General features: G+C 46.8%; 2 protein-coding genes across 4 annotated transcripts in view; both read right to left on the bottom strand.

The window, feature by feature from the left end:
* Positions 1-56: 56 nt before the first annotated feature.
* LOC130862051 (zinc finger protein 280B-like) lies at positions 57-14,077 on the bottom strand. Of its 3 annotated transcripts, none has more exons than XM_057751427.1 (3): positions 14,053-14,077; positions 5,675-5,739; positions 57-1,932 (listed from the first exon to the last, which is right to left on the bottom strand). In XM_057751427.1, exon 3 carries the CDS (start codon positions 1,863-1,865, stop codon positions 285-287), a length of 1,581 nt encoding a protein of 526 aa, XP_057607410.1. In that variant the 5' UTR covers positions 1,866-1,932; positions 5,675-5,739; positions 14,053-14,077; the 3' UTR covers positions 57-284. The 3 variants fall into 3 exon arrangements, with proteins under 3 accessions (XP_057607410.1, XP_057607408.1, XP_057607409.1); XM_057751425.1 differs by lacking the exon at positions 14,053-14,077 and adding an exon at positions 6,721-6,839; XM_057751426.1 differs by lacking the exon at positions 14,053-14,077 and adding an exon at positions 6,734-6,839.
* A 3,662-nt stretch (positions 14,078-17,739) lies between these two features.
* LOC130862334 (sodium/glucose cotransporter 1-like) overlaps positions 17,740-26,785 on the bottom strand; it is a 38,053-nt gene continuing 29,007 nt past the window's right edge. Inside the window, exons 12-14 of the mRNA XM_057751899.1 lie at positions 23,312-23,527; positions 20,878-20,980; positions 17,740-18,065 (exon numbers count right to left, since the gene is read on the bottom strand). Coding sequence (XP_057607882.1) covers positions 17,740-18,065; positions 20,878-20,980; positions 23,312-23,527 — 645 coding nt within the window. The remainder of the gene's footprint in view (positions 18,066-20,877; positions 20,981-23,311; positions 23,528-26,785) is intronic.

The raw sequence follows: 26,785 nt of genomic DNA, 5'->3' as shown, positions 1-26,785 counted from the left end.
GAGAAACCCTGTCTCGAAAAACCAAAAAAAAAAAAAAACCACTCACTGTTCATTCAGTAAATACTGTAGGTCAGAGAATGGGGTGATAGAGAACTTGCTTATTATTTGGGAGGCCCTGGATCCAGTCCCAGCACTAAAACAGAACAAAATAAACCCTCACAAAATAAAAACAAACCAACAAAAACCCTGCATTATCACAATTTTTTAAGAAAAAAAGTTCACTTATGAATAACAAATGTATAGCTTGGACTCTCATCTCTAGGAAGGGTTTGGGTTGACTTAGATCAGTGGGGCCTTTTTGAAGGTCTACCTTGAGATCTGGGGGAAGATGGTTCCCAGTCAGTTGTGCTCACAGTGATTGATGCTACTTTCCCAGACTTCCCAGATTCTGACTGCACAGGCTCCGTGGACACCTTAATGACAACCTTGGTATCAGGAGGCAGCCCTTCTAGCTGCTGAGGCTTCTTAAACGTTTGGTGACACCACGTCTTATGCTCCATTTTCTCCTTGAAGGTTAAAAACTGCAGCCGACACTTGGAACACTGGTGACCGCTTCTTTCCCAGTGGCCCCTGTAGTGACTCATGTATGGCGTGGCAGTTTTGAAGATCTTAAGACAAAACGGACACAGTAGGTTCTTAGTGTTGACATGGCACTTCCTAAAATGTGTCTCCACGTCGGCAAAGGCGGACGACCTGTAGTTACAGATCTGGCACACATAGGGCATCTCCCCGGGCTTATGATTGTCCTTCATGTGCTGTAACAGAACGTGGTCTGTCTCAAACGACAGGTCACAGATTCTGCAGACCGTAGTGGGGTCGGGGGCGGTGTGCACACGGTCAACGTGACACTCCAGCTGGAAGGGGGAGGGGAACTGGCGGTGGCAGTGCTGGCAGGTGGTGTGAGTCTCCCAGCCGTCGTTCCCTTGCCTCTCGAGTTCCAAGTGATGTTTGGCATGATTCATAAACTTGACGTTTTTTAGCGCTTTCAAGCACTCGGGGCATTTGAAGGTCGTGTGAGTCTTCTGCTCTGGCTGCCCATCTCCTCTATGCTGTCCATAATAAAAGTCACTAAGTAACAAGGTCAAACTTCCCTTCCTGGGATCCAAGGTCTCTAGACCGACTAGACTTGAAAAGCCCACTCCTGCCGGTCCTTTCTCCTGGTGAGGGTGTACGTTAGAGGGACTGATGCGGAGGACTGGAAGGGGGGCTCCGTTCACAACGTGGTTAAGAGATCTGGGAACATCTCTGGAGCATGGACTCGGCTGGGGACTCAGGGTATGGAAAGTACCCGAAGGAGACAATGCTGATGAATGGTCTTCTTCAATTTCAATAATTTCAGGCCTCTGCGGATTTATGACATTGACTGCAGAAGAATGGCACTTCGATACATAAGGACTCTCATTTAAATCTCCTGCTGAAGGTGCTGCCCTTACTGGACGAGGCTTCGAGCTGGAGGTTATAACCAAAGGGGAGCCCTCTGAGGAGCTTTCAGGCACGATCTGTGGTGAATTACTTCTACAGTCAGGTTCAGACAAAGGGTCAATAATAATAGGACTATCTGTTGACCTTGACTCAGTGGGAGACTCCGGCAAGACGATCACTGCATCCGAGCTGGGGGCTGCAGGACCTGCGCGCTGCTGTCTTGGAGGAGCAGCTGTTGTTAGGCAGTTTCGTTTTCTTTTCAACCGTGAACCTGGGGTGACCCTGTTCAAAATGTTCGAATTAGCAGGTTTTGAACTTGAACTCGCTCCAACGAAGATCAATTCGGGGTCGTCACGCCCATGCTCAACCCCTACAAAGATCAGCTCATCCTCGTCGTGGGCTTGACTGGGCTCCTCGCTGCACAGCACGTATGGCTGCTCCATTTCTAACGTTTCGGTTCCTGACAGGCGTGGGCACAAGTGTCAGTGCCTCCTCTATCCACACTGCCACCTGAGAACAAACACATCACACATCAGGAAGCACAGAAGGGCTTATCTTCATGAGAGGTAGTTATAAACGCTAAGGATGCTCATTCGGTGCCATTACCATTCTGCCCTCCCCAGCCAGTCACACTAGAGGACTTTCTAGGACTTCACGCAATCCTACTGTACCCTTAAGGCCCCTGCAACACATTCATTAACAGTGAACTGGAGCTACGCCAGTCCCTCCAGTCAATCATGAACACTGAGTATCTCAAGGACTAACCGGCTCACTCCTACCGGCCTTGAAATGAACCACGCTCAGACAAGAGCAAAAGCAGAACACACTCCTATGCCACGAAAAGGCTCTGGAGACTCAACTCAGGCTGTCACACTTGGCACCAGTGTGCACTGCACCTGCTGAGCCATCTCACCAGGCCCAGCATAACCTTGTCTATAAAAATTAAACTAGCGTCTAATATATATCTCACATGACACTTTTGAGTATTAGTATCTAACTTGTAACATATCATTTGTTCCTATAAACACCTTGGAAGCTCTGTTAAGCATAATAATGAAAACATCTGCCCTTTTCCTCATTACTCTACATGTTTTATTTTCCCAATGCTGGTAACACACATGCAAAGCACTAGAAAACAGTGACTGTATGAAATTCAGTCTGGTGTGTGGTACACAGCATGGTTCACAACTAAAATTTAGGATCAAGGAAATACACACACACACAAACACACACGTTTCCTGCCATAACAATATGGACTGAACCTCTGAACTGTAAGCCATCCCCAATTAAATGTTTCCTTTATAAGAGTTGCCATGGTTATATTGTCTCTTTACAGCCATAGAAATCCTGACTAAGAAAACAAACAAAAATCTAAACCAGAATGACCACATTCTTTCAGGTAGAACAAATATCAGAAGGTAAATTAAGAAGTAATATGTCTATCAGGCTTCTGTAGCCCCCCAAAATTTATTTTATTGAGGGTTTTCACAAAGCCATTTTACACGATTCCTGAATTTTAGTTTAGATGATTTGAGTCTATTACAGAAGAGGTCCTAATGACTCCACCAGAAAAATCTTCAGAACTAATAATCACTTTTAGCTAAGGGGCAGGATAAAAGATTAAGATTTAAAAAAAAAAATCAATATGCTTCCTATAATATCAATGACAAACACACTAAGAAAGAAACCAAGAAAACAACTGCACTCAAAATCACCTCCAAATGAACCAAGAACCTTGGAATAAACCTAATCAAGATGTGCATGAACTCTAGAGACCTCAACAATGGACATTTTAAAACACTGAAGAAAGAAACTGAGGAAGACATTAGAAAATAGATGGACCACTCATGATCAGGGATCAGAAAAGTCAGTGTCATGAAAATGCCCATCCTACCAAAAGCCATCTACAGATTCAATGCAATCCCCATCAAAATCCCCTGAAATTCTTCAAAGACACAAAAAAAAATCTTTAGTATCCTAAGACCCAGAGAGACAAAGTAACCCTGAGCAAAAACAACATCCCTTCAGCCACTTAGTATTTGACAAAAATGCCAAATATAAACTGAAGAGAAGAAATCAACTTTAACAAACAGTGCTTGGGAAATTGGAAGTCCATATGCAAAGAATGAAATTAGATCCATATCTAAACCCTGTACACAAACTAACTCCAGTGGACTTCAAATGGACAAAGCTCTAAATGTCAAACACTGAAAGTACTAGAAAAGAAAACCAGGCAGTCTCCTACAGGACCTAGTGTAGGAAAGGGCGCTTTGAACAGGACTTCATCTGTCCAGAATAAGGTCGGGAACTGACAAGTGGGAAAACTAAAAGGCTTTTGCACAATCAAGCGAAGAGGAAGCCCACACAATGGGGAAGAACCTTTGCCAGCTCTACATCTGACGGAGGATTCCCTTAGAAAATATATAGAACTCAAAAAGCATGAAGTTAAAAAAAATGAACCATTCAAAAAATGAGCTTGGAGCCGGGCGGTGGTGGCGCACGCCTTTAATCCCAGCACTCGGGAGGCAGAGGCAGGCAGATCTCTGTGAGTTTGAGACCAGCCTGGTCTACAAGAGCTAGTTCCAGGACAGGCTCCAAAACCACAGAGAAACCCTGTCTCGAAAAACCAAAACAAAAAAACAAAAACAAAAAAACAAAAAATGAGCTTGAGCTTGGGACCTGAACGGAGACGTCTCAACCAAATAAAAACAAAAGTTCACTGTCTCTAGCTATTAAGAAAATGCAAACAGAGGCTGGAGAGATGGCTCAGAGGTTGAGAGCACTGACTGCTCTTCCAGAGGTCCTGAGTTCAATTCCCAGCAATCACATGGTGGCTCACAGCCATCTGTAATGAGATCTGGTGCCCTCTTCTGGCCTGCAGGGACACATGGAAGGAACGTTGTTTACATAATAAATAAATAAATCTAAAAAAAAAAAGAAAATGCAAACAAAAACAAGGGTTGAACTTCATTTTATTGCAGTCAGATTAGTGAGGATCAACAAGCAGCCAACAACTTTTGGAGAGCATGCAGGGAAAGGGAAACCCTCATTCAGGGTTGGTGGGACTGGATACTAACTGAGCCACTATGGAGATCAGTGTGAAGAACTCTCCAAATGCTAAGAAGATAGCTTTGGTTCCAGACAGACTGCTCTTGGGCACATGCCCAAAGGACAGTCTACTTCACAGACACTTGCTCAGTCACGTCCTTCAGCTGATAAGTGGATAATGAAAATATCACAGATAGATAAACCCCAGAGAAAATAAAAAAAAAACAAAAAACCCCAAAACCAAAAAAAAAAAAAGAAAAGAAAAAGAAATATTGCAGAAAAAAAGGTTAAAAGTGAGCACTTCACTTCCTGCTATTATTTCTTTTTTGTTTTGTTTTGTTTTTCGAGACACGGTTTCTCTGTGGCTTTGGAGCCTGTCCTGAAACTAGCTCTTGTAGACCAGGCTGGTCTCCAACTCAGAGAGATCCGCCTGCCTCTGCCTCCCGAGTGCTGGGATTAAAGGCGTGCGCCACCATCGTCTGGCTGCTATTATTTCTTGATGTATCAAACTGACCCTAAGGTAATATTGGTGCCTTAGAATTTCTGGAGTTGGAAGAATAAAAAATCCAGAAGTCAGGCTTGTGCATACCTATAACCAGAGTCCTCAGGAGGGGAAGGCTAAATAAAATCAGAAGTTCAAGGCAATTCTCAGCTACATCTCTTCCTCAGTGGAGACTAATCCAACTTAACATTTTAGTCATTGGCTGAATCTTGAGTTACCTGTATCAATTCACTTTTGCCTCCCACTATGATAAAAAGAAGTCAGCTTCCTGGAACATCCATGGTGTTTACTTTCTTGTTCAGGGAAGCAACTGAGAAAGTTCCAGAATTACTTACATCAATCCTTGCCCTGAATTTATCATACCCATTCAGATTCCTTCCGGAAATTCTAAAGGACGGTTTATTTTGTTTGTTTTGCTTGTTTTTTGTTCTCTCTCTCTCTCTCTCTCTCTCTCTCTCTCTCTCTCTGTTTTTTGTTTTTGAAACAGAGTCTCACTGTGTAGTGCTAGCTGTCCTGGAACTCACTCTGTAGACCAGGCTGGCCTTGAACTCGTAGAGATCTGCTTGCCTGTCTCCCAAGTGCTGGGACTAAAGGCGAGTGCTGGGACTAAAGGTGTGCCCCACCATCACCGGGGGTAATGTTTTACTTTATCAAAGGAGCGAACAAGAGACAGAAAACGACGTAAAAAAGGCCTTCTCTTACCCCAGATACACAGTGTAACTTTTAGTAACTTCAGCGGGTCCAAGAGGCGAAAGTCAGTCACATGCCTGAAAAAACAAACATGACAGAAAAAACAAAACAAAACTCGCTAAGATCCAGTTACATTTTATATGTTACAAAGATTTTACTCTCCTTTGCTACCTACCAGGTACTTATTTACCGTTTCGTTTTGTTTGCTGTGGTACAAAAGAAGTCTGATCCTACTTACCAAGGACTTTGTGTGAGGCCAGCACAAGCGCTTTGTGGAGTACTGGGAATCAAGTCCGGGGCTTTTGTCCACCCTATGCAAGCACCGGACCAGCTAAGCTACCCACCCCCACTCCTGTCATTTGGATGGTTAGTACAAGCTGCTTACAGGCTACCGTCCAATATGCCACACCTCCGTAAACAAAACAGTTCACTTGCGCCCTGCTCAAATCAAAATTAGCTATCTAGGAGGACCTATTAGGAGCCCCGAGAGCCGCCCTGGAGTTCAAGGAAGCACGTAGTCAAGGGAATACGCAAACAAGATGGTGCTGTATGGGAAAGAGACAAATAAATGGATTTTAAAATGCTTTAAAAGCCTCAAAGGGCCTGTGGATCTCCAAACTGGGAGTGGGGCTCAGTTTATAAAACTAGCTTACAGTTTGTTTACTGACTTAGCTACCTAGTTTTTTGAAGCGGTCTCACTATGTGGTCCTTCCACCGCCTCCCTTAGAGTGGCCGGGATTTCAGGGAGGCGCCACCGCGCCCTGTAACAGGTTTCCTGCCTTCAGGATTTAACCTCAGCGATGGGGAAGGCATTTATGGGGAGCAGGCCCAGTCCTAGGATGGGGAGAGGGGAGAGATCGTAGGAGAGGGGACGCGGGGAGTCACGCGGGTTCCAGGGCCTGCCTGGCGGGATTCCCGGGGGGCCGGCCTACCCGCGCGCGCTTCCTTCCCCGGGGCACGCAGAAGGCCCTCCACCCAGCGTCCCAGCCCGGGATCTCGTGGCCCGCCCCTCCCGGTCGCCTCGGCGGAGGTCAGGAGGACCACACCCCTGCCATTACCTCCGCCGATTACCTGAGCCTCCCGGATCGCCTTGGCCCGCAAGGCGTTGCTCGGGAAGCCCCGCAGCACGACCTGCCGAGTCCGCCGCACAAGCGGCAGAGCCCAGGCCGCCACACACTGGCCCACGGCGACCTGTGATTGGCTGCCAAGGGTGGACGCGAGGTCAAGTCGCTGGGCTCCAGGCGTGGCGCCGATCTGATTGGTCGCAAGGCCCCTGGGGAGCGTTATCCCACTCTGGCACCCCTAGTGGCTGCAGCGGGCGTAGGGGCCAAACTGAGACGGACAAGGCAGTGATGAGACACTCTTGGCCCTGCGAGATTTGAAAGTCAAACCCAGCTCTTTCATTCCAGCACTTAGGGGGCTGAGGCAGGAGGATTGCGAATTAGACGTGGCTACATAGTGAGATCCTGCCTCAAAAAAGAGAGAGGTGGGGGTGAATAGATACGAAACAAAGAAAAAAAAATAACTGCGCTAGCCAGGGCCCGGGGCCAGAGACGCCTCCCAGTCCATTAGGAAATAGTTTGCCACCTGTAATACAGCTTTAATAATCCTCAACTGTGTATCTTTTGCAGAAACACATTCGCTGGCTCTCGCTCTTAATTGATGACCAAGCTACCGAGCTTGAAACCCATCCCCTTAAAGCTGCCTCTGGGGCTAATCCAGCTAAGCCTGCCACTGTTTTAATCCAACTGGAAGCAAACTCAGAACAGATGTCCCCTTTTCAAAACTGGGGAGAAAAAAATCAAAAGACGAATATCTTTTGGTAGCATGCAAAATTTATATGAAAATTCAAATTTCAGTATTCATAAGAAACACAACACGGTCATTTTTTTCCTGTTGCCTGTGCTTGTTTTCTTACTACAACAGAAAAATTTATTAGTTACCAGATTTTCTCTCTCTCTCTCTCTCTCTCTCTCTCTCTCTCTCTCTCTCTCTCTCTCTCTCTCTCTTTTTGATTTTTCGAGACAGGGTTTCTCTGTGGTTTTGAGCCTGTCCTGGAACTAGCTCTTGTAGACCAGCTGGCCTTGAACTCACAGAGATCCGCCTGCCTCTGCCTCCCAAGTGCTGGGATTAAAGGCGTGCGCCACCACCGCCCGGCTCTTTCTTTTTTCATATTATTTTTATTGATTATTTGGAAATTTCACATCACGAACCCCCGAATACAGTCACTTCCCAGTCCTCCCAGGTCTGACCCCCCCATACACATACCCTTGTGACGCCCCCACCAAAAAAAAGAAGAAAAAAATAAGACCAATTTGTGTTGCCCACATACTATGGGAGCATAGCCAAACTCCCAGGGATCAGCCTTATAAGGGAAAGGGAGTCCTTCTCCTTCTGCACCCTCCCCTCAAGCCATCAACCATGGAGGGCGATACTTCAGCACCCTTATCACAGTTTTTAAGAGTTCTCTTTAATAGCTTTTGTAGTAGGGAGGCTGTTTGTTCCTTCCATTCCAGCTGTTCAGTCCCAAAATAATCACACAGAAACTGTATTATTTAAAACACTACTTGGCCAATTACATAAGTAGCTAGTTCTTACATCTAGAATTAACCCATCTCCATTATTTTATATTTTACCACAAGGCTCGTGGTCTACCACAATGCTCTGACGGTGTCTGTCCCCTGGAGGCTCACTCTGCCCTTCTTCCTCCCAGCATTCAGCTTAGTTTTCCCTGCCTAGCTAAATTCTGCCCTGCTATAGGTCCAAAGCAGTTTCTTTATTCATTAATGGTAATCACAGCACACAGAGGGACTCCCACATCGAGCTTTGGCTAAGCTGTTACTCTGTGGGGGAGAGGTTGGCACAGAAGCTGTGTTTGTCCCTCTTTCTCAACTGTGAGTCTGCAGTCATGGATACCATGGCAAAAGTAGCTTCCTTGCCCTATAGAGTCACCTGGAGCATGGATCATGGACTTACACATGGTTTCTGGCCACAGCACAGACAACGGGCATCCACATGGATGAACAAACTTATGGGCTTTTATTTTTTACTTATTTATTTTTTTTCGGAACCAGGTTTCTCTGTAGCTTTGGAGTCTGTCCTGGAACTAGCTCTTGTAGACCAGGCTGGCCTGGAACTCACAGAGATCCGTCTGCCCCTGCCTCCTGAGTGCTGGGATTAAAGGTGTGCACCACCACCACGCCAGGCTTAAAAAACTTTTTACTATCTGGCCCTTTAAAAGTTCAGGCCAGTGAGATGGCTCCCTAGGTAACAAAGCACTTGCTGCTTAGACCTCACAACCTGAACTCTGTCCCTAGATTTTACAGAGGAAGTAGAAAATCAGCTCTCAGAAGTAATCCTCTGTCAGGTATTGTGCTACATGCCTTTAACTCTATGCCTCGGGAGGCTACAGCAGACATCTGGGTTCAAGGGCAGCCTGGTCTACAGAGAGTTCCAGGTCAGCCAAGGCTACACAGTGACATACCATCTCAAAAAAATTTTTTTTTGTTTTAATAAGAGAGAAAAAATAGTGGCGTTCATGAACACACACACACTCACACACACTCATAGTCACATGCATATACATGCACATATCAAATGTCTACCACCATAAGGAGAATATTTTTTCCAAAAGGCAAAGTTTGCCCATTCTCAGTTTATTGGCAGCTCTTGATGTGCCAATGTGTATATGGTATGATTGTATTATGTGTTTGTATGTGTGCGCACATACGCATATATGTGAAGACCAGAGGTCAATGTCTTTCTAAGTCATTCTATACCGTTTTTGTCTATTTTTTCTTTTTTTGTTTGTCTTTCGAGACAGATCTCGATGTAGCTCTGACTGTCCTGGAACTCACTCTGTAGACCAGGCTGGCCTCAAACTCACAGAGATCCTCCTGCCTCTGCCTCCCCACTGATGGAATTAAAGGTGTGCACAACTATGCTCTGTTAAAGAGAATCCAAACGCTATGTAATTTTATATAAGATACTTAAGTTTGGATTCTGATGTACTCAAGGGACACCTGCAACCAACTCCCTGTGGTTCCAGCAAAGAGAACTGCATGTGACTTTTGTAAAATATATTTGTGAAACCTCTACTGTAGCAGGTTTTAGACTGTGCTTTAGAATTATCTGGTGTACTTTAGAATTACCCTGGATTTTAGAGACACCAGTAGCCAGTTCACTCCATCTTTCCAGATTCTAAATGACCACATATATAAAGGATTAGTGGTTTAGGTGACAGTCCCACTTCCTCTGACAGGAGAAAATCTTTCTCTTTTCCATTTCCAGGCTCTTTTCACAGCGCATGGCCCAGGGTATACCATCTTCCAGGGGCACTACACAGTGGGACAATTTGAAAGAGTACTGAGACCAGGAGTGTACCTTGAATAGCTGAACAATGACCGTTATTATTTTTGGCATCCATCTTAGAGGAATCCAAAAGGATGAGCAGCATTCCTGTAAGAAAACTCTGTGTGCCGGGCGGTGGTGGCGCACGCCTTTAATCCCAGCACTCGGGAGGCAGAGGCAGGCAGATCTCTGTGAGTTCGAGACCAGCCTGGTCTACAAGAGCTAGTTCCAGAACAGGCTCCAAAACCACAGAGAAACCCTGTCTCGGAAAAACCAAAAAAAAAAAAAAAAAAAAAAAAAAAAAGAAAAAAAAAAGAAAAAGAAAAAGAAAAGAAAAACAAAACAAAACAAAAAAAAAAAGAAAACTCTGTGCTCATGGACCCTCGCGATTCTCGGCATTTTCACTCAGAACAAATAGAATCACGCAAGAAGTGGAGGCTGAACTTTGTCTCATTAGTCAGCCTCAGCTCTGCCCCCAGGAGATGTTAGAAATGCCTGGAGGTTTGATTATCTCGTCGCTTTTCCGTCCTGGCCACTAGTGGGTAGAGACAAGAGATTCTGTAGAACACCCTAAGGGGCACAGGATAGTTCCTTCCCACAAGAAATCACCCTGCTGAAATTGTCAATAGTGCCTCGGTTGGGACAGGGTAGGCAAAATGGTCCTACACTTCATCTACACAGTGACCATGGTAGACTACTTCTGTGTAGAAGTTAGCATATCTGATCAAAACGTTTAGACAATTATATGATGAACTTTGACGGGATCCAGGTGGTGCAGATGTGTATTGACTGCCATCTACTTCCTGGTCCTGACTCGGCATCACGTTATCATAAACGGGAGAAAAGTCTGAATATATTGCATTGTGACTTATGATTTATGTTTCCTAACCAAGAAAATGATTCAGCTCTATTAATTTAGAGAGAGAAGTCCAAACAAGGGGTGGTCCATCTTCTAGAAGTTGAAGATCAAGGCTCCTAAGATTAATTAAAATTACAACTGAGTGAGTGTTGGCCAGAGCTAAGAGTGGTGTTGGGCAGGGGAGGTCTGGGCATTTGGAATGAAATTTAGTGGGTTATGCAACTCAAGATGAATTATTTTGTTGGGGATAATCCAAAGACTTTTGCCAAAATGGACTTGAGCAATTACAAGTGAAATCTTAAACCTGGGAGCTGAAGCAGGAGCATTCCTTGAGTTTAGTTAGGAGTGTGAGGCTAGCCTGGGCAGAATAGCAAAGTTGTCTTCAACCGGCCCTGAAGGAACCAGTCTGTAATCCCATCTAATCGGGAGGGTAAGGTTAGAGGATTAAAAATTCAGGCCTGCTGGGGCTAAGAATTAAATGACAGCCTGGGCAATTTGGTCAAGATCGATGCACAATTTTAAACAGACAAACAAAAAAGAATTTTTTAAGAGCTGGGGATACAGCTCTGATGTCGGATGTCCTTCTGTATATGTATTGCTTTTATTGGTTGATGAATAAAGCTGTTTTGACCAATGGTTTAGCAGAGTAAAGCCAGCTGGGAAATCCAAACAGAGATAGAGAGAGAGAGAGTAGACAGAGTCAAGGAGATGCCACGTAGCTACTGAAAGAGTAACATGCTGCACCGGTAAGCCACAGCCTTGTGACAATACACAGATTAATAGAAATGGGTTAATTTAATAGTTAGAGCTAGAAGCCTAAGACATTGACCAAACAATTGTAACTGATAATAAGGCTTAGAGTAGTTTTTCATAAGTGGCTTTGGGAACAGGCAGGTGGAGAAAAACCAGTTCGGGGGACCAGCTGAATGGGGAGTCCTTCCAGCTACACAGCTCTCAGAGGTAGAATACTTGCCCAACATGCGTGAGGTTGCCCTAGGTTCTAATCACCAGAGCTAACCCGAACAGCAACAAAACAACCTGCCTCAGGAAAGTGTGGGGAGGAAGGGGTAAGTTCAAGAAGACATCTGGTAGAATAACCAGGCAATTCAGTCTTCTCTGTCTCTCTCTGTCTCTGTCTCTCTCTGAGGGTAAAAGATATTTCTTGCCAAAGAACTGAAACTCAGAAAGTAAATTAACCTGAGATAATCAAAAGCACAAATGTGGGCTGAGGAGCGGTCAGGTGATAGTGTTAAATCTGTTCATCTTAAAGCAGGCAGTGGGCTGAGGAGCGGTCAGGTGATAGTGTTAAATCTGTTCATCTTAAAGCAGGCAGTGGGCTGAGGAGCGGTCAGGTGATAGTGTTAAATCTGTTCATCTTAAAGCAGGCAGTGGGCTGAGGAGCGGTCAGGTGATAGTGTTAAATCTGTTCATCTTAAAGCAGGCAGTTTTGATAGGCTCAGAGCTAGTAGACAGAGGTTACTGTCCTATCTAGACCTCTGCTGCTGTTCAGTCCCAAAAAGACACACAGAGGCTTATATTAATTATAATGTTTGGCCTGTTAGCTCTTACAACTTAAATTAATTCATAATTCTTATCTTATGTTTAGCCACATGGCTTGGTACCTTTTCTCAGTGAGGTGTTCTCATCTTGTTCCTTTTGCATCTGGCTGGTGACTAACTCTCTGCCTTTCCTCTTCCCAGAATTCTAGTCTGTTTGCCCCACCTATACTTCCTGCCTGGCCACTGGCCAATCTGCATTTAATTAAACCAATATGAGTGACAAATCTTTACAGTACACAAGAGCATTCTCCCACAGCACCAGAAACCAGGTATTTTGAAATTAAACTGATGGAGGAAGCATTAGAGCAAAGTGAGCAAGTTTCTTTTATAGGTCTCAGGAGTTATTTGAGGCATCCATTGCCTTTGGGCTGGTAGAAGATGGGGGCTTGTTTGCACATTCCAAAAGTGTTATTAATACCATAAGGATGACTGTTAGGCCACACCCAGGGTTGAACAATGAACATACATACATACATACATACATATGTGTGTGTATGTATAAAGAATGTATTAAATCTGATTATGTTGAAATAGTAATAACAGCTGTCATATCTGAGAGGCTAAAAACCAGGTAGTTGCTCCATCCAACTGGTTACAAAGCAGTCCCAATACTGAAAACTGTTTTTACTGGAATCTCAAGCTCACCCGTGCTTGATCCAGGAATCCCCACCCCTCTCTCTCCAAACCCCTCCATCTCAGAGAATCTCCAACAAAAAGAAAAGCCGTCAAAAGCCCAGTTCCATATTCTTGGTGACTGCTGCAGTGGCAGGGGCTCCTCCCAGGAAGTTGCCGGGCCCAACCCCCACTTAAAGCATTATAATTGGGCACAAATCCAGCTTGTGGCAGACACACTATCAGCTCCATGCCTACAGGATATTTAAGCTCCCTCCTTTAGTTCAGCCATGTGATTTTCTCCTGCCCCTTCTCCCGCCTGAATGTCTGGGGTCTGGAGAACTCACTGGAAGTTGCTTTGGTCAAAATAAACCTGTCCTTTTACTTTTTCAATTTGGCTTGATATGGCTTACTCCGTCAGTGGTAAGGTACAGAAAACCTATTAAAAACCTGGAAGGCTTTTGAGAGTCGCAGGCCCTTAGTCAATGATGAAAACCTGAAATTGCTGGAATTGCTGCAATTGCTGGGTGGCGGTGGTTTTTTTGTTTGTTTTGTTTTGTTTTCAAAACAGGGTTTCTCTGTAACTTTGGAGCCTGTCCTGGAACTAGCTCTTGAACTCACAGAACTCACAGGCTGGCCTTGAACTCACAGAAATCCACTTGCCTCTGCCCCCGAGTGAATTGTTGGGTTTTATATTACCAAAAGAACCATCAGCAGCAACACCAGGGTAAATCAACTCTGGAAAGAGGGAAAGCCAAGTAGGCAAATGGTGACCAATCTTCCGTCCCACTGCGACAGGGCAAGACAGTCCAAATGTTCCTCCATCAAGTGCATTTGATAAGGCCATTTCAGGTTTAAATAGAATTGGATCTCCTTGATGGAGAATCCCATTGAAAAATTAATCAGCTCAATTCTAGTATCCTGGTTTTGCTAGGGTTTTATTGCTGTGAAGAGACACCATGATCACAGAAACTCTTACAAAGGAAAACATTTACTTGGGGCTGACTTACTGTTCAGAGGTTTAGTCCATCATCATCACGGTGGGAATCATAGCGGCACACAAGCAGATATGGTGCTGGAGAGGTAGCTGACAGTTCTACATCTGGATCCCCAGGCAGCAGGAAGGGACAGTGGTACCCCTTCAGGCTTGAGCTTCTGAGACCTCAAAGCCCACCCTCTAGTGACACACTTCCTCCAACAAAGCCACACCTCCTCTAACAAGGCCACACCTCTTACTAGGGCCACCCCTACTGATCTGTGAGGGCCATTTTCATTCAAAGCCCCACAGATTCCAAAGTCAAAATTCCCTAGGTTCTGTTAAACTGCCTGCTGTGTATGCAGAACCCCCTCCAGCTAACTGCTTATCTCAGCTTCTGTCAAATTGCTTGTCACAAAGCCTGACCCCTGTAGCTGCTAAGTAATAGGCCAGAAAATGCTTTCTGCTTCAAAATTCCTGTGCTCTGAACATTCGGGGCTTCACTTAGGTCCCAAATATTTGAGCCTAGTCCTAGGCAGCTGGAATAGAGACTTCCAGCTGGCTATAGACAATGTCTGAGCAGTCATCTCTGCTGGGTTCCCCATAACAATGTGTTGGTATATCTGACCCGAGTAGACTAGGAATGGGTCTGGGAAAATGCGTATTGATGTCAGTGTCACTAAACCATTTAGTAAGTTTCTTGTTGCAAGGGGTGACAGTGGCAAAGGAAGAATTAAATAACTCAATTGCTAATGAAAGACCCGGATAAATCTGGACCCCTCCAGCAGAAAGAATAGAGCCAAAAATCTAGCAGGGAGAGAAGAACCAAAAATCTAGGTTAGCCGGTTCAGTGACTCTGTTCCAGGAACTAGCTGACCATAAAGGAAAGTTAGATTATAATCTTGAGTATAATCTTGAGAAACGGGGAGTTACCCCCTTGTGTTATCACTGGTATTTTCAGAATTTTCCAATGATCACTGGTATTTTTGAAATTTTCCAATGACGCCCTCCCTACCCCCTCTGGGTTGTGGTTTCTTCCCCTAAATACCTCCTCCCCCAGCTACTCTACCACTTAGTGGGAAATGAGTTTTGGCCCCAGCACGCTGGTTCCTGTCAATAAACCTCATGTGATTGCAGCAAGGACGGTCTGTCATGAGTTCCTGGGGGGTCATGTTATCCTGAGACTTGAATGAGAGTCTCCCCACTCCAGGGGTCTTTCACTAAGAGAGAATCTCAGCAAAAATCTCAGGAATGTGGGGAGTTGGGGGAACTTAGCTTCTTTTAATTATCTTGAACAGCCAGTAGAAGATCCCCTAAACCCTCAGGGTTGTTGTAAATCCACATCAAGATGAGCTCTCTCTCTCTCTCTCTCTCTCTCTCTCTCTCTCTCTCTCTCTCTCTCTCTGTGTGTGTGTGTGTGTGTGTGTGTGTGTGTCTTTCTCCCTTTTTTTGCTCTAAGACCAAAGGAATTTTATGGCTAGCTTGTATAACAAAGACGTTTTTCCTTAAGCACAGTCAGACGAAGAAAAAAAAAAAAACTTGCTCAAGAAAAACTAAAAATCAAAGATAAAGAAGCAAGGTGAGAGGAAGAGAAGGGTTGGAAGATATTTTAGGCTTTACTTTTAGTTGATAAACTCTAAAGTTAATTTTTTAGTTTAGCCTCTAACTTAACTCATATATAACTTCTGAAGAGCTTTTTGTTATGTATTCCAACTTTATCAGTTTGTGCTTGTTTTCACAGATAGTTTACATTTTAATTAAAGCAAGACGTCTGTGAAAGAAAAAAAATACTTCATTGCCTAGGGGTTTATTAAGCACTCCGGATGAATAAATTTGGATATGGTTATGTCTAGATCTCCCTGTTTTTTTGCCAAACGGGTTAATGATATCACACTCAAAGCCCCTAGACTACCTAGGGCAGATTATCTCTAAACATTGCCTCCTTTTGGAAACTTTCCCATATGTATACATTTGTTTCCCCTGAAAAGTTACCTGTTTGTGCTAACTAGGGAATGTGTATTTCGGATCAAATCAACTTTCTCAGCTTTCACCCTAAAACAACTGCACCCATTGGATCTCTGCTTATCCCATATGCTTATGCAAATACAGCAGGTCTCCAGAAGCTGGATGACCAGATCCCTTATCTGTGTCTTCCCAGGGTGGCCTATACAGTTCCTTATGAGTTAGGATCGGGGTGTTTTCGCTGGGTTTCTCTATGAGGAGGTTCAGTGTCATGGGGTATTTCCATGACACCTCGACAAGTGCCTCTTTTCATTCTCATTTTTGTTTTCCAAGACAGGGTTTCTCTGCATAGCCCTGGCTGTCTGAGAACTTGCTTTGTAGGCCAGGCTGGCCTCAAACTTACAGAGATCTGTCTGCCTCTGCTTCCCAAGTTCTAGGATTAACAGTGTGAGCCACAACACCGCTTACAATACAACAAAAAAACAAGAAAAATCAAAACAGAAATGCCTTCAAGTTACCAAAAATAATAAAATACTGATATCAGGCTGAACAGCCAGAATCTAAATTGCCTAAAGATCTGAAAGCAAACAAGCAAGCAAAATCAAATGTCTAGACCAAAATGCTTTCCATGCAAATGAAACAGGTAATGTTAATCACACTGGGTGAGAAAAAGACCGAAAAGGTCTCCGCCAACTCAATAATCAGAATCAGACCAAATCAAACTAAATTAGAAAAAGCCCAGGTTTAATGGATACCAGTGTTCCCAGGTGTCCCTCCAGCGCCCCAGGGAGGACACAGAGAATGAAGACCAGAAAACCTCATGTTAGTTCTCTGGGGTACAATGTAAATACCCCGTGAAAGTGGTCTTGAACATTCTCTGGAGAGGGATCATCTTTTGGTGGGCTGTCTTGGAGGTAGAGTCTGGACTGAGGCAACTCCCAGGGGAGGGAGCTTGGGATGGAACTTCCACCCAAACATTCTAGACTCTTTGGAGGTTTAGGAAATTCCTGTAGTGACATATAGCCCAGGAGTGTTTGGATGAGCTAAAACTGTTGGCTAAAAATAATCTCACCCATCGGCCCCTCTTCTACTGTCAGACTTGGGGCATGACTAGAGAGAGCTCCTAGGGAAGGGGCGTGCCCTCTCTCTGTCCTTTGGAATCAGTGAAGCAGAAGCTGACTGAAGGTAAATGGTATGAGACCAGGTCTCTTAGAACAGCCCTTGACCCACTGAAGGAGGCAGCTGTTGCTCCCTGGCCTGAGTGGTCATCAGCACTTACCCAAAACCCCTGTGGGCAAAAGCCCGCAGCAAGGGTGGGGCTGGACTTGCGCCATTGCTGCCATTTCAGCAGGGCTGTGCCTTCAGGATAAGCAGAGAGCAAAGCAATAAGGAGTGGGGACAGAAAAGAGGTGCCGACATTTTGATTGTGTGTGTGTGTGTGTGTGTGTGTGTGTGTGAAAAGTCAAAACCATCAGAGATAAACATCAAACATTAAATTTAAAGGAAATCCAGCGCTTATGCAGTGCAGTCGTTTAGAGAACATAACTCGCCACCGAGAGGAGCAGATGTTTCCAGCGGCATAGTTTGCATGCCTCTGTCTCTTGTCCACACCTGCCCCGCAGCTGTTCGTGCTTGATGGCCACACCGAGAGCTTGTTTCCACTGGTGTGGTCCTTGGCCCCAGACTATCTGGTCTCTAAAGGAGACATTTTATCCCTTCATGATGATGCCGTCTGGGAAAGGCAGCAGCTCCGAAGTCATCAAGCATAGTAAACGTGAACAAACATCAGAAGGGCAAACAACAGGATTCCGCTGGCATCCACGACTCTCTTCCAGAAGGGGCTCTCTGGTATGTCACTCCAGTCTTTCATCTTCTCTTGGTGTTCCTCGCTCTTTCTAGCTGCCATTCTCCTGGCCAGAATCTCCAAGCTGGTGGACGTGTCACTGGACCCCATCTGCTCCCAGGTTGCCTTTCTCTTCTCCTCGGTGATATTCTCAGGGCCTATCTTGGTTTTTGCCTGTGCGTCAAGACCACAGAACAAGTCCCAGAACTTCCAGAAGCAGGTATTGGTCTCCCCAAACATGCCTAGAAGAAAGGGAGAAGGTCAAGGGGACAAGCAGGCTCTAATTCAGAAGGTAGGACTTGATGGGGAGGCCCACCTCAGCAGAATGAAGTTCTTTGGACATCTTATATGAAAGCCCATTGTCACCCTCTCCAAGGACAGTTCTCAGAGAAAACAGCTAAAATAGAGGGTGAAAAGGGGCTTAGGAGGCCTTGAGGAGGCAGAAAGCTCAGAGTTGTCCCCAGATGGTCTTGATTAGGGAGCCTGAGTGTTACAGAAATGTAACTCACTATGTTACATATTTCAGTATGCTGTTACAATGTCATTCTCCATTACTGCCGGTCTAGGGCAGGTGGTAGCTGCGCCTCTGGGTACACCCTCCTGTGATGTCATTATGTTTTGGAGGACACAGGAAACCCTGTGATTCCTGGAAGCAGACATCATTCTCTTCGATGACATCTGGGGGCGTGTCTTCTCCAGGAAGCTCTAGTCCTCGGCTTGGCCAGCAGAGCATCTGCAGCTACCCGGGCCCTGGAGGAGCATCCTATGGCTGTCCGGAAGGGGAGCCTAGTAACTTCAGTAGGCTGCCATTCCTTTCTCTAGGACTCCCAACTGGAGCTGCACATTACCCCAGCGTCTGTCTGCACTGATGGTACAGGCTGGCCCCTCGGAGCCTGTGCTGGCCACGATCAGTACCATGTTAAGCTCTATCCCACTATTCTGAACCCAGGCACTGCCTAGAATGTGACCTTCCAGTTACGTCTGGGGGATAGGACAGCTCCATTTCAGTCACAGCTGGATCCCAGCTGCTGTGCTGTGACATCCGAGGTCTCATCACTGAACAGCCTCTGAGTCTCCCATGTCGCCTGCCTCCTGTCTCTGCAGCTGGGGCTGGGGAAGCTCAGGGACAGTGGAATTGTCAGTTAGAGACAGAGTGGTCTCCATTATGAGGTGAAAGACACCTGTAGCCACGGAGGACCAGTCAGTGACATGGTTATCTCATACTGTGGCTGAGAGTCCTGATCACCAGCCGTGCGTGGCTTCTGCTCTTAAATGCTCATGTCATTGCTTCATCACGCAGTGCCCAGGAGAGCACGGGCTGCAGGGAGAGAGGCACTGGAGACGTGTGGAAAAGTCAACTAGAAATTCAACCTCAGCCCAAGGCACCTAACAGTGAGGCTGTATGATGAGCCCCCGACTGTCTCGGGCTGAGAGCGAGAGCACACATCTTGAGGCAGTGTACATCCTGGCTCTCTCACTGACTGGTTCCCTGACTGCTAAGCGCCCTGTCTCGCCCACTCTAAAATGGGACTTATTCCAGCTTACTTCTGTTGCTATGATAAAATACTGACCAAAGAAACTTGGGGGAGGAAAGGGTTTACTTCCGATCGAGGGGAGTCAGGGTGGTGGTTCAAGGCAGGAGCATCAATCAGGAGCCATAGAGGGATGCTGCTTACTTGTTTGCTCCCAGCCTCACATTCAGCCATGGTACCCAACCCAGGACCACCGGCCCAGGGGTGATGCTGCCCGACAGTGACCTTGGTCTTCCCATGTCAATCAATAATCCAAAAACTGCCCCCAGAGACACGCACACAGGCCAGTCTGATCTAGGAAATTCCTGAGTTGAGGTTCTCTCTTTCTGGGTGGCTCTGGGTTGTAGCAAGTAGATAGCTGGAGCTGACCGTTGAGAAGCACACTGGCCCCAGATAAGTGTATTTTGATGGACTCTGGCACCAAGGCCAGTTCCAGCCCCTTAGGAAAAGAAAAGCCACCAGCAGCAGGAATGGGGAGGATCTTGAAACATGGGGCGTTGTGCCCAGCACAACTGACTACCATCCCATAGAAGTCTGCAGGCCAGCCTCTCAGGACTCTGAACCTCCCCAGTAGGAATGAGCAGGGGACTGGGAGCTCTACCCCCTCCCAGCCTGACCTACTCTCTCTGCTTTCTTAACTCCCACAACCTCATAGCCTGGAGATACTCTCTGCCCCAGATTCAAGTCTAACCTCCACATCTTCATCCCGATCTATGGCAGCGGCTTTGAGACGCTCAAACCATCAGACTCACTCCTGGATCCTGTGGACCTATAGGCTCTTTTTCTGATGCTATTTGGTGAAAATCTCACTCAGGCTCGCTCTCTCTCTCTCTCTCTCTCTCTCTCTCTCTCTCTCTCTCTCTCTCTCTCCCTCCCTCCCTATCTCTGCTTCCTTGGACTGAAACTTAGTTCTGTCACCCAGATCTACATCCAGGAGGGAAAGTGCTCCCTCCCTCACTCCCTCCCTCCCTCCTTGCCACTTCTCAGGAGCCTCTGGTTTGGAATCCTGTACTATTGTCCTTCTTTTTCACATTCTGCTTCCCCTTGAGCACCGTGTGCCCATTTGCTCTGTCTGTGGAGCAGAACCCGAGGGCTGGTTCCTGAGACTTCACCTTCACTCATCACCCCTTGGTGTGAAATGTTTCTAGAAGGCCAGACATTCTTGGGTTCCTTCCCCCTTGCCTGTGCCTCCTCATCACCTGGCTTTCCCCTTACTTTGGCCTAATTTCTTTCTTCTTTTCCCTCCTCTCTAGGATCTACCTGGCCTCATAAACTCCCTGGACGAACAAGCCCAGGAAGCATTTTAGGGGGAAGAAAGCGAGCGCTTCTGTCTGAAAGAATGTTTCTAAGGCTAAGAATGGGGTAGGGGGTATTGGCGCAACTGATCTAGCTTCAGGGTCCACCCAGGACAGCTTCCCACAACTGTTGGTGATCTTGGTGGGTTAGAAGGTTCTGGGGGCAGCTGGCCCGGCTTCAGAATCCACCCAGGATGGCTTCTCACAGGGTGGATGGTCTTCCCTACCTTGCTGGAATGTGGAACTGGGAAAGATCTTCCATCTCATCTCTTTTCCTAAAGTCACCCTCCTCTGTTGGCTGTTGCGTAAACTCCAGCAGAGACCATGGAGCTGAGTGTGGAGAGAGCAGGACGGGAGGGTGTCACTATGGGACCTTGGCCTGCAATCGTGTATCACCACAATCTACAGGCAGGAGCCATGTCCCAGGAGGCTGAAGAGGGAGATGCTGGCTAGACATTAACAGAAGGTGGAAGTTAGGTCAGAGGGGACATGACGGGAGTAGGGAAGCCTGGGTTTATGCTTTGGTTCAGGTCGTATGTGATCGTATGATCTTAGCGCTGTGGCACAACCTGTCAGTGCTCTTCAGCCTAGTCCAAAGTTGGAGACAATGAGTTCAGGGCTCTCCCTATTGGGAGGAGGGCCAGGAACATGCATTTCTCACAACTGGAGGATAGAAGAAGCAGCCCACCACTTTTTTTTTTTCGAGACAGGGTTTCTCTGTGTAGCTTTAGCTGTCCTGGAACTTGCTCTGTAGACCAGGCTGGCCTTGAACTTACAGAGATCCACCTGCCTTTGCCTCCCAAGTGTTGGGATTAAAGGTATGTGCATTGATGTCTGCTTGTTTTATGTGCATTGATGTTTGCCAGCATGTATGTACGTGTGAGGGTGTCGGATCCCCTGGAACTGGAGTTATAGACAGCTGCCATGTAGGTGGTGGGAACTGAACCTGGGTCCTCTGGAAGAGGAGACAAGTGCTTTTAACCACTGAGCCATCTCTCCAACCCCTACCCACCGCTTCTGGTCCACCTCTTCCAGCAGTGTGGAAGAGTGCTGACATCTCGCTGAACAGGGCGTCATGAAAGATCAGAGCTGCTGTCATCTCAGAAGCCCTCCTTTGGACACTCTCCCTTAGAGGGCAGTAACACAAGCTAGGATAGCTGGATCCCCCTGCCTGGCCCCAAGAAAGAGCTTACCTGCTCAAGTTCAATATAGTATCTTCACACGCCCAAGGAGTGCTCCCTTTCCTTTCCTAACCTTTTCTTTGAAGAATATTTTTGGTGGGCTGGAGGCATCGCTCATTGTTAAGACCACCTGGTTAGCAAGCACAAAGCCCTGGGTGTCATCCCCAGCACCACGTATTTGGCACGGTGACCTGATGACACTCTATGTGCACATTTTACCTCCCCGGCAACACTGCAGCCTCTCATAAAGGAGGCTCTGGGTGTGGGGAGGGGCTTATGATCAATCCTGTGCCGTATCTTTGGGCTCCTGAGCTCATCTGAGTTGAAGGCAGAGTGCCATCTCTCCAGGTTATGTGATCAGAGGTTCTCTGTTGGGAGGGTTCAGGCCAAGGCAGGGCTCTTCACCACCGACCCTCTCAGGTCCCTCCCCACTAGAGAGTTCAACAGAGTTCACCAAGCCTGTGGGGCAGATAGGAGAGACGCTCAGAACATACTAAGCTGACGACTGAGGAATGGACATGAGGACAGAAAAGAATGCCAACAAGATGAAGGAGGAAGAACCTGGGGATAGCAAATGGTCACCCGAGGCACCTTGCTGGTTCACTGATGATGCAGGGATGCGAGCATCCTGGCTTTCCACATGGGCTGTCCCTCTACCGAGTGGGCTGCGTGTGGAAGAAGAGAGAATGTGTATAATGGAGAAGTGGGAGAGACTGGGGACACCTGAGGCTTCCAGGCTTCCAGAGAGGCTCAGCTTGGGTTTTTTGTTTTGTTTTGGGGCTTGGGTTTGTTTAGTTTTGTTTTTAAATAGGTTTTTGCTAAGTAACCTGCCTTGGAATTTGCTACCCACCCAGCTGCCCTAACTTGCAATACCTCCACCTCCATCATCTCTAACTTGACTTTTGATAATAGCGTTCACCCTTTTGTTCTGACTAAGTAAAGCTGCAAGCAAGACATCACTATCCCCATCTGTGCTGTTCCCTCCTGATTGTCAGGTAGGTGCCTGGGACCCCCACTCCGGCCAATTCCTTGTTGTGCTAGGGTGTCAAACAAAGTGGATGACAAAGTGGAGCCCGTTCCAGCTTTGGAACCTAATAAGGACACTTAATAGTTTCATTATCTTAGACGAGTTATTTAACTTCTCTGATCCTAAGCTTTCTAATGAATAGATAAAACAGATGGCTGGCGCTTGCCTACTGGGGAACTAGGAAAGGGCTTGAAGCCTAACTCTCAAACTAAGAGGTGTATAATGATGAATTGGTGCTTATTTTTCTGTTGGTGGTGCAGGGGACATCAAGCAAGCACTTGACCCCAGCCTCTCAGGTTTTAAGGCAGGATCCTTTTTGTGGTATTTTGCCTATTTCTGATCTACTCCACCCACCGTCCTCCCGTTTCCATGAATCCAGGCATTCCTCCCTCATTTGTGATTTACCATTCATCCCTGGAACTCTTCCCAGAGCATCCTAAGAGCGACACTTACATGCACATCCGAAATTGGTTTGGTGGCTAAGGAGACGGCCAGTGTGGTAAGGAGAGTCACCAGGAAGAGGAAGAAGCCGAAATAGAGGTAATGGAGGCCACAGATGAGCGTGGGGCACGCACGGCCTCCCTCACAGGTTGAGGGTCCATAGAAAAACTCAGCCAGCAGTCGAAAGGCTCCAATGGTGGTTCCCAAAACCAGCCCCCAGAAGGCACCCTGCCAAAGAATCCAGATAAGAGTTACAGGGGCAGAGGGAGATAAGACAAAGTGGCCTCTTCCTCCCCTTGCTGATGAGCTGCATTCTAGGGTTGCTTTGGTTGAAAAGAGGGCATTGATACCACACAGCAGAGGGTCTTAGCAAGGGCGGGGATGCCAGACCCTGGCACTGTCTCTTAGTCAAACAGGGAACTTAGGGAACTTTGGAAACACTTTTAACTGAGACCACAAGTAGACATCTCAAACTGTGTCCAAAAAAAGAGCTTCATCTTCCCTGTTTCCCTAAGTGACAGCCCAGTTCCAAGATGCTCGGCTCGAGTCTCGCTCAAGTCAAACCCCAGAGCTACCTCGAGCTCTTCCCTTTCCATGTTGTTCTGCCATTATCCCACAGCCAATCCTGTTGGCCTCTGCTTCCAAAATCTGTCTAGAAACCAGTCCCTTACCATGACCCTCACCCCCATCTTCCCTTTTTTGGGGCACGGGGGCGGGGGCATCTTGTTCCTAACTGTCCACAGGCTCTGCAGGTTCTTCTACTAGAGAACGCCAAGCCTCTACCGGGACCCTCCAGTGACATCTCAGCCCCTGCCATCAGGATCAAGCCTCACCTCTGCATCGTGGCTGACCTCACCTAGCACCCATTTGGTCACTCAGCTCCTTCCTTCTCAGCTCCTTCTGCATCCGCAAGCTGCCTACTTTGCTTCTGACTTGAATTCTGGCACTTGCCCTTCTTTCTGCTGAGAATTCTCCCCACACGTTGGTATTTCTGGCCTTGACTTCGGGCCACGTCCTTACCAGGGGTTTCCTGCTGAGCTGTGTCCTTCCTTGTTTGTCTCACACTGTCCCCCTTACAACCTCCTTGACATTTTTATATTCTTTTAAAAATATTTCAGATTATTTACTTATGTATTTTATGCATATATCCATGCATGCCAGAAGAGGGCGCCAGATCCCATTTTAGATGGCTGTGAGCCACCATGTGATTGCAATTAAATTCAGGACCTCCAGAAAAGCACCCAGAGATTTTAACTGCTAAGCCACCTCTCCAGCCATCATTTTTTAAATATTTATTACCTTTAATGATGTTTATGTGCCTGTCTTACTCATGATTACTGTTGCTTAGCTTTTTTTTTTTTTTGGTTTTTCGAGACAGGGTTTCTCTGTAGCTTTGTTGCCTGTCCCGGAACTAGCTCTTGTAGACCAGGCTGGCCTCGAACTCCCAGAGATCCGCCTGCCTCTGCCTCCCGAGTGCTGGGATTAAAGGCGTGCGCCACCACCGCCCGGCACGGTTACTGTTGATATGATGAAACACCATGACCAAAAGCAAGTTGAGGAGAGGGTTTGTTTGGCTCACACTTCCACACTGTGGTCCATCACTGAAGACAGTCAAGACAGGAACTCACGCAAGGCAGGAACCTGGAGGCAGGAGCTGATGCAGAGACCATGGAGGAGTGCTTCCCCTGGCTTGCTCAGCCTGCTTTCTTAGAGAACCCAGGACCACCAGCCTTGGGATGGCCCCACCCACAATGGGCTGGGCCTTCTCCCATCAATCACTAATTAAGAAAATGCCCTACAAGCTTGCATATATCCTGATCTTAGGGAGGCATTTTCTTAATTGAGGCTCCTTCCTCCCTGATGACTGCTCCTGTCCAGTTGACATAAAACTAGCGAATGTGCAGTGTAAAGTAAAACCTTTCTGCCCGGCTTTAGGGGAAGTGTATGGTAAGGCCTCTGCAACTGGCTTTGAGAGAAATGTTTCAGCAAAGTCTTTGCTAGGTTTGGGTTGATCAGTAGAGGTTGGGAGATTGTTTTGAGACTGTTTAGACCTTGAAGAGATGTTGTTTCTCTGGAGTCTGCCCTTGGCTCTTGTGAGAGCTAGAGTTTGCAGCTGTACTAACCTTGACCCAAAGACATTCCTGGCAAACAAGGAATTCTTACTTTTGCTTAGGGTCGTAATCAAAAGGAGCTGAGATTTGTGCGGGCTGTCCACTCTCAAGGGCAGCAAGAACAAGATGACTTCATTAGTTGGAGCGTTCCCCACCCCTGTTCATTTTCTATGTGTTTTTTTCTCTTTCTTTTTTTTTTTTTTTTTTTTTTTTTTTTTTTTTTTGGTTTTTCGAGACAGGGTTTCTCTGTGGCTTTGGCGCCTGTCCTGGAACTAGCTCTGTAGACCAGGCTGGTCTCGAACTCACAGAGATTCACCTGCCTCTGCCTCCCAAGTGCTGGGATTAAAGGCTCTATGTGTTTGAATAAAGTAACAGAGTGAGTTAGCTGGGTGTTGAACCCCTCTGCTCCTTCAGAAAGTGACCGTTGAGCATCTTGGTGAGCTTCTCTCTCTACTGTGGCACCTACGACAGACATGGAACCATGCAAATGCTCTTAACAAGTGAAGCTATCTCTCTCACCTCAACCCACCCTACCCTACCTCACATTCTTTTAAATAGTCTGTGTTACTACCACAAAGATTTATCTGCTCATTTGGTGTCCTCCCCCCCCTCCCCCCCGTTAGACTGACTACTTTATAAGCGGACTAGATATGGGCTGGAGAGTTGTATCTAGAGACTCTCTCAAGCTGGGGTGGTGTAAGACAGGATCTGAGTGTAGGGAAGCATCATAGAGAAAAGACTCAGCCTCAGGCCAGGCAGCCCACAGCAGTCACTTCCTGAAGGAGACATGCAGAAAGCAGGCGACTACACCATCCAAGCTGGGTAGGAGAGGGGGCCTGGAAAAGTGCATGAGGTTAAAAGAGGTATTGGAAAGTATATACGATACACCTGCATCCTTGAGCCAGGGACAGCAGGAGCGCTCCAGGGGTGTCCCCAGACCCTTGTCATCAGAAAGAGGCAGACTTCCGTAACTGCTCACCCTTCCTGCCCATCCCTTTCCAAGGAGAGCAAAATGAAGCAACTCTGGGGACCAAGATACTCCTCTGACACTGTTGCTACTAAGTTAAGTCTTTGTGACCTGGGTAGACTGACGGGGGGGGGGGGGGGGTGTCTAAGGGACCGGACTCCTAGGACGAGCCTTGGAGAAAGCCCCAGCCAGATGGAGCTGCCGAAATACATTCCTGGCAAAGCAAGCAGTCCACGAAGGAAGGGTCAGGGGGCAGAAGATATTTCATCAGTCACCAGTTGGGAGCAGCCTGGACCTGTGGGCTGTGCAGGGAAGGAAGGGGTCACAAACGGCCCTGGGTGTGTGCGTGGGAACTTGTACAAGGCCGTGCTACTCATTTCTGTCCAGGGTCACAAGAAAGGTTAAGAC

Source organism: Chionomys nivalis, chromosome 19, assembly GCF_950005125.1.
Source record: "Chionomys nivalis chromosome 19, mChiNiv1.1, whole genome shotgun sequence".
Classification (NCBI taxonomy): Eukaryota; Metazoa; Chordata; class Mammalia; order Rodentia; family Cricetidae; genus Chionomys; species Chionomys nivalis.
This window is presented reverse-complemented; position numbering and strand designations above follow the sequence as displayed.

What these genes read in the sequence shown, in the direction of transcription:
- LOC130862051 (XM_057751427.1), bottom strand. Translation starts at nt 1,865, where the DNA reads ATGGAGCAGCCATACGTGCTGTGCAGCGAGGAGCCCAGTCAAGCCCAC.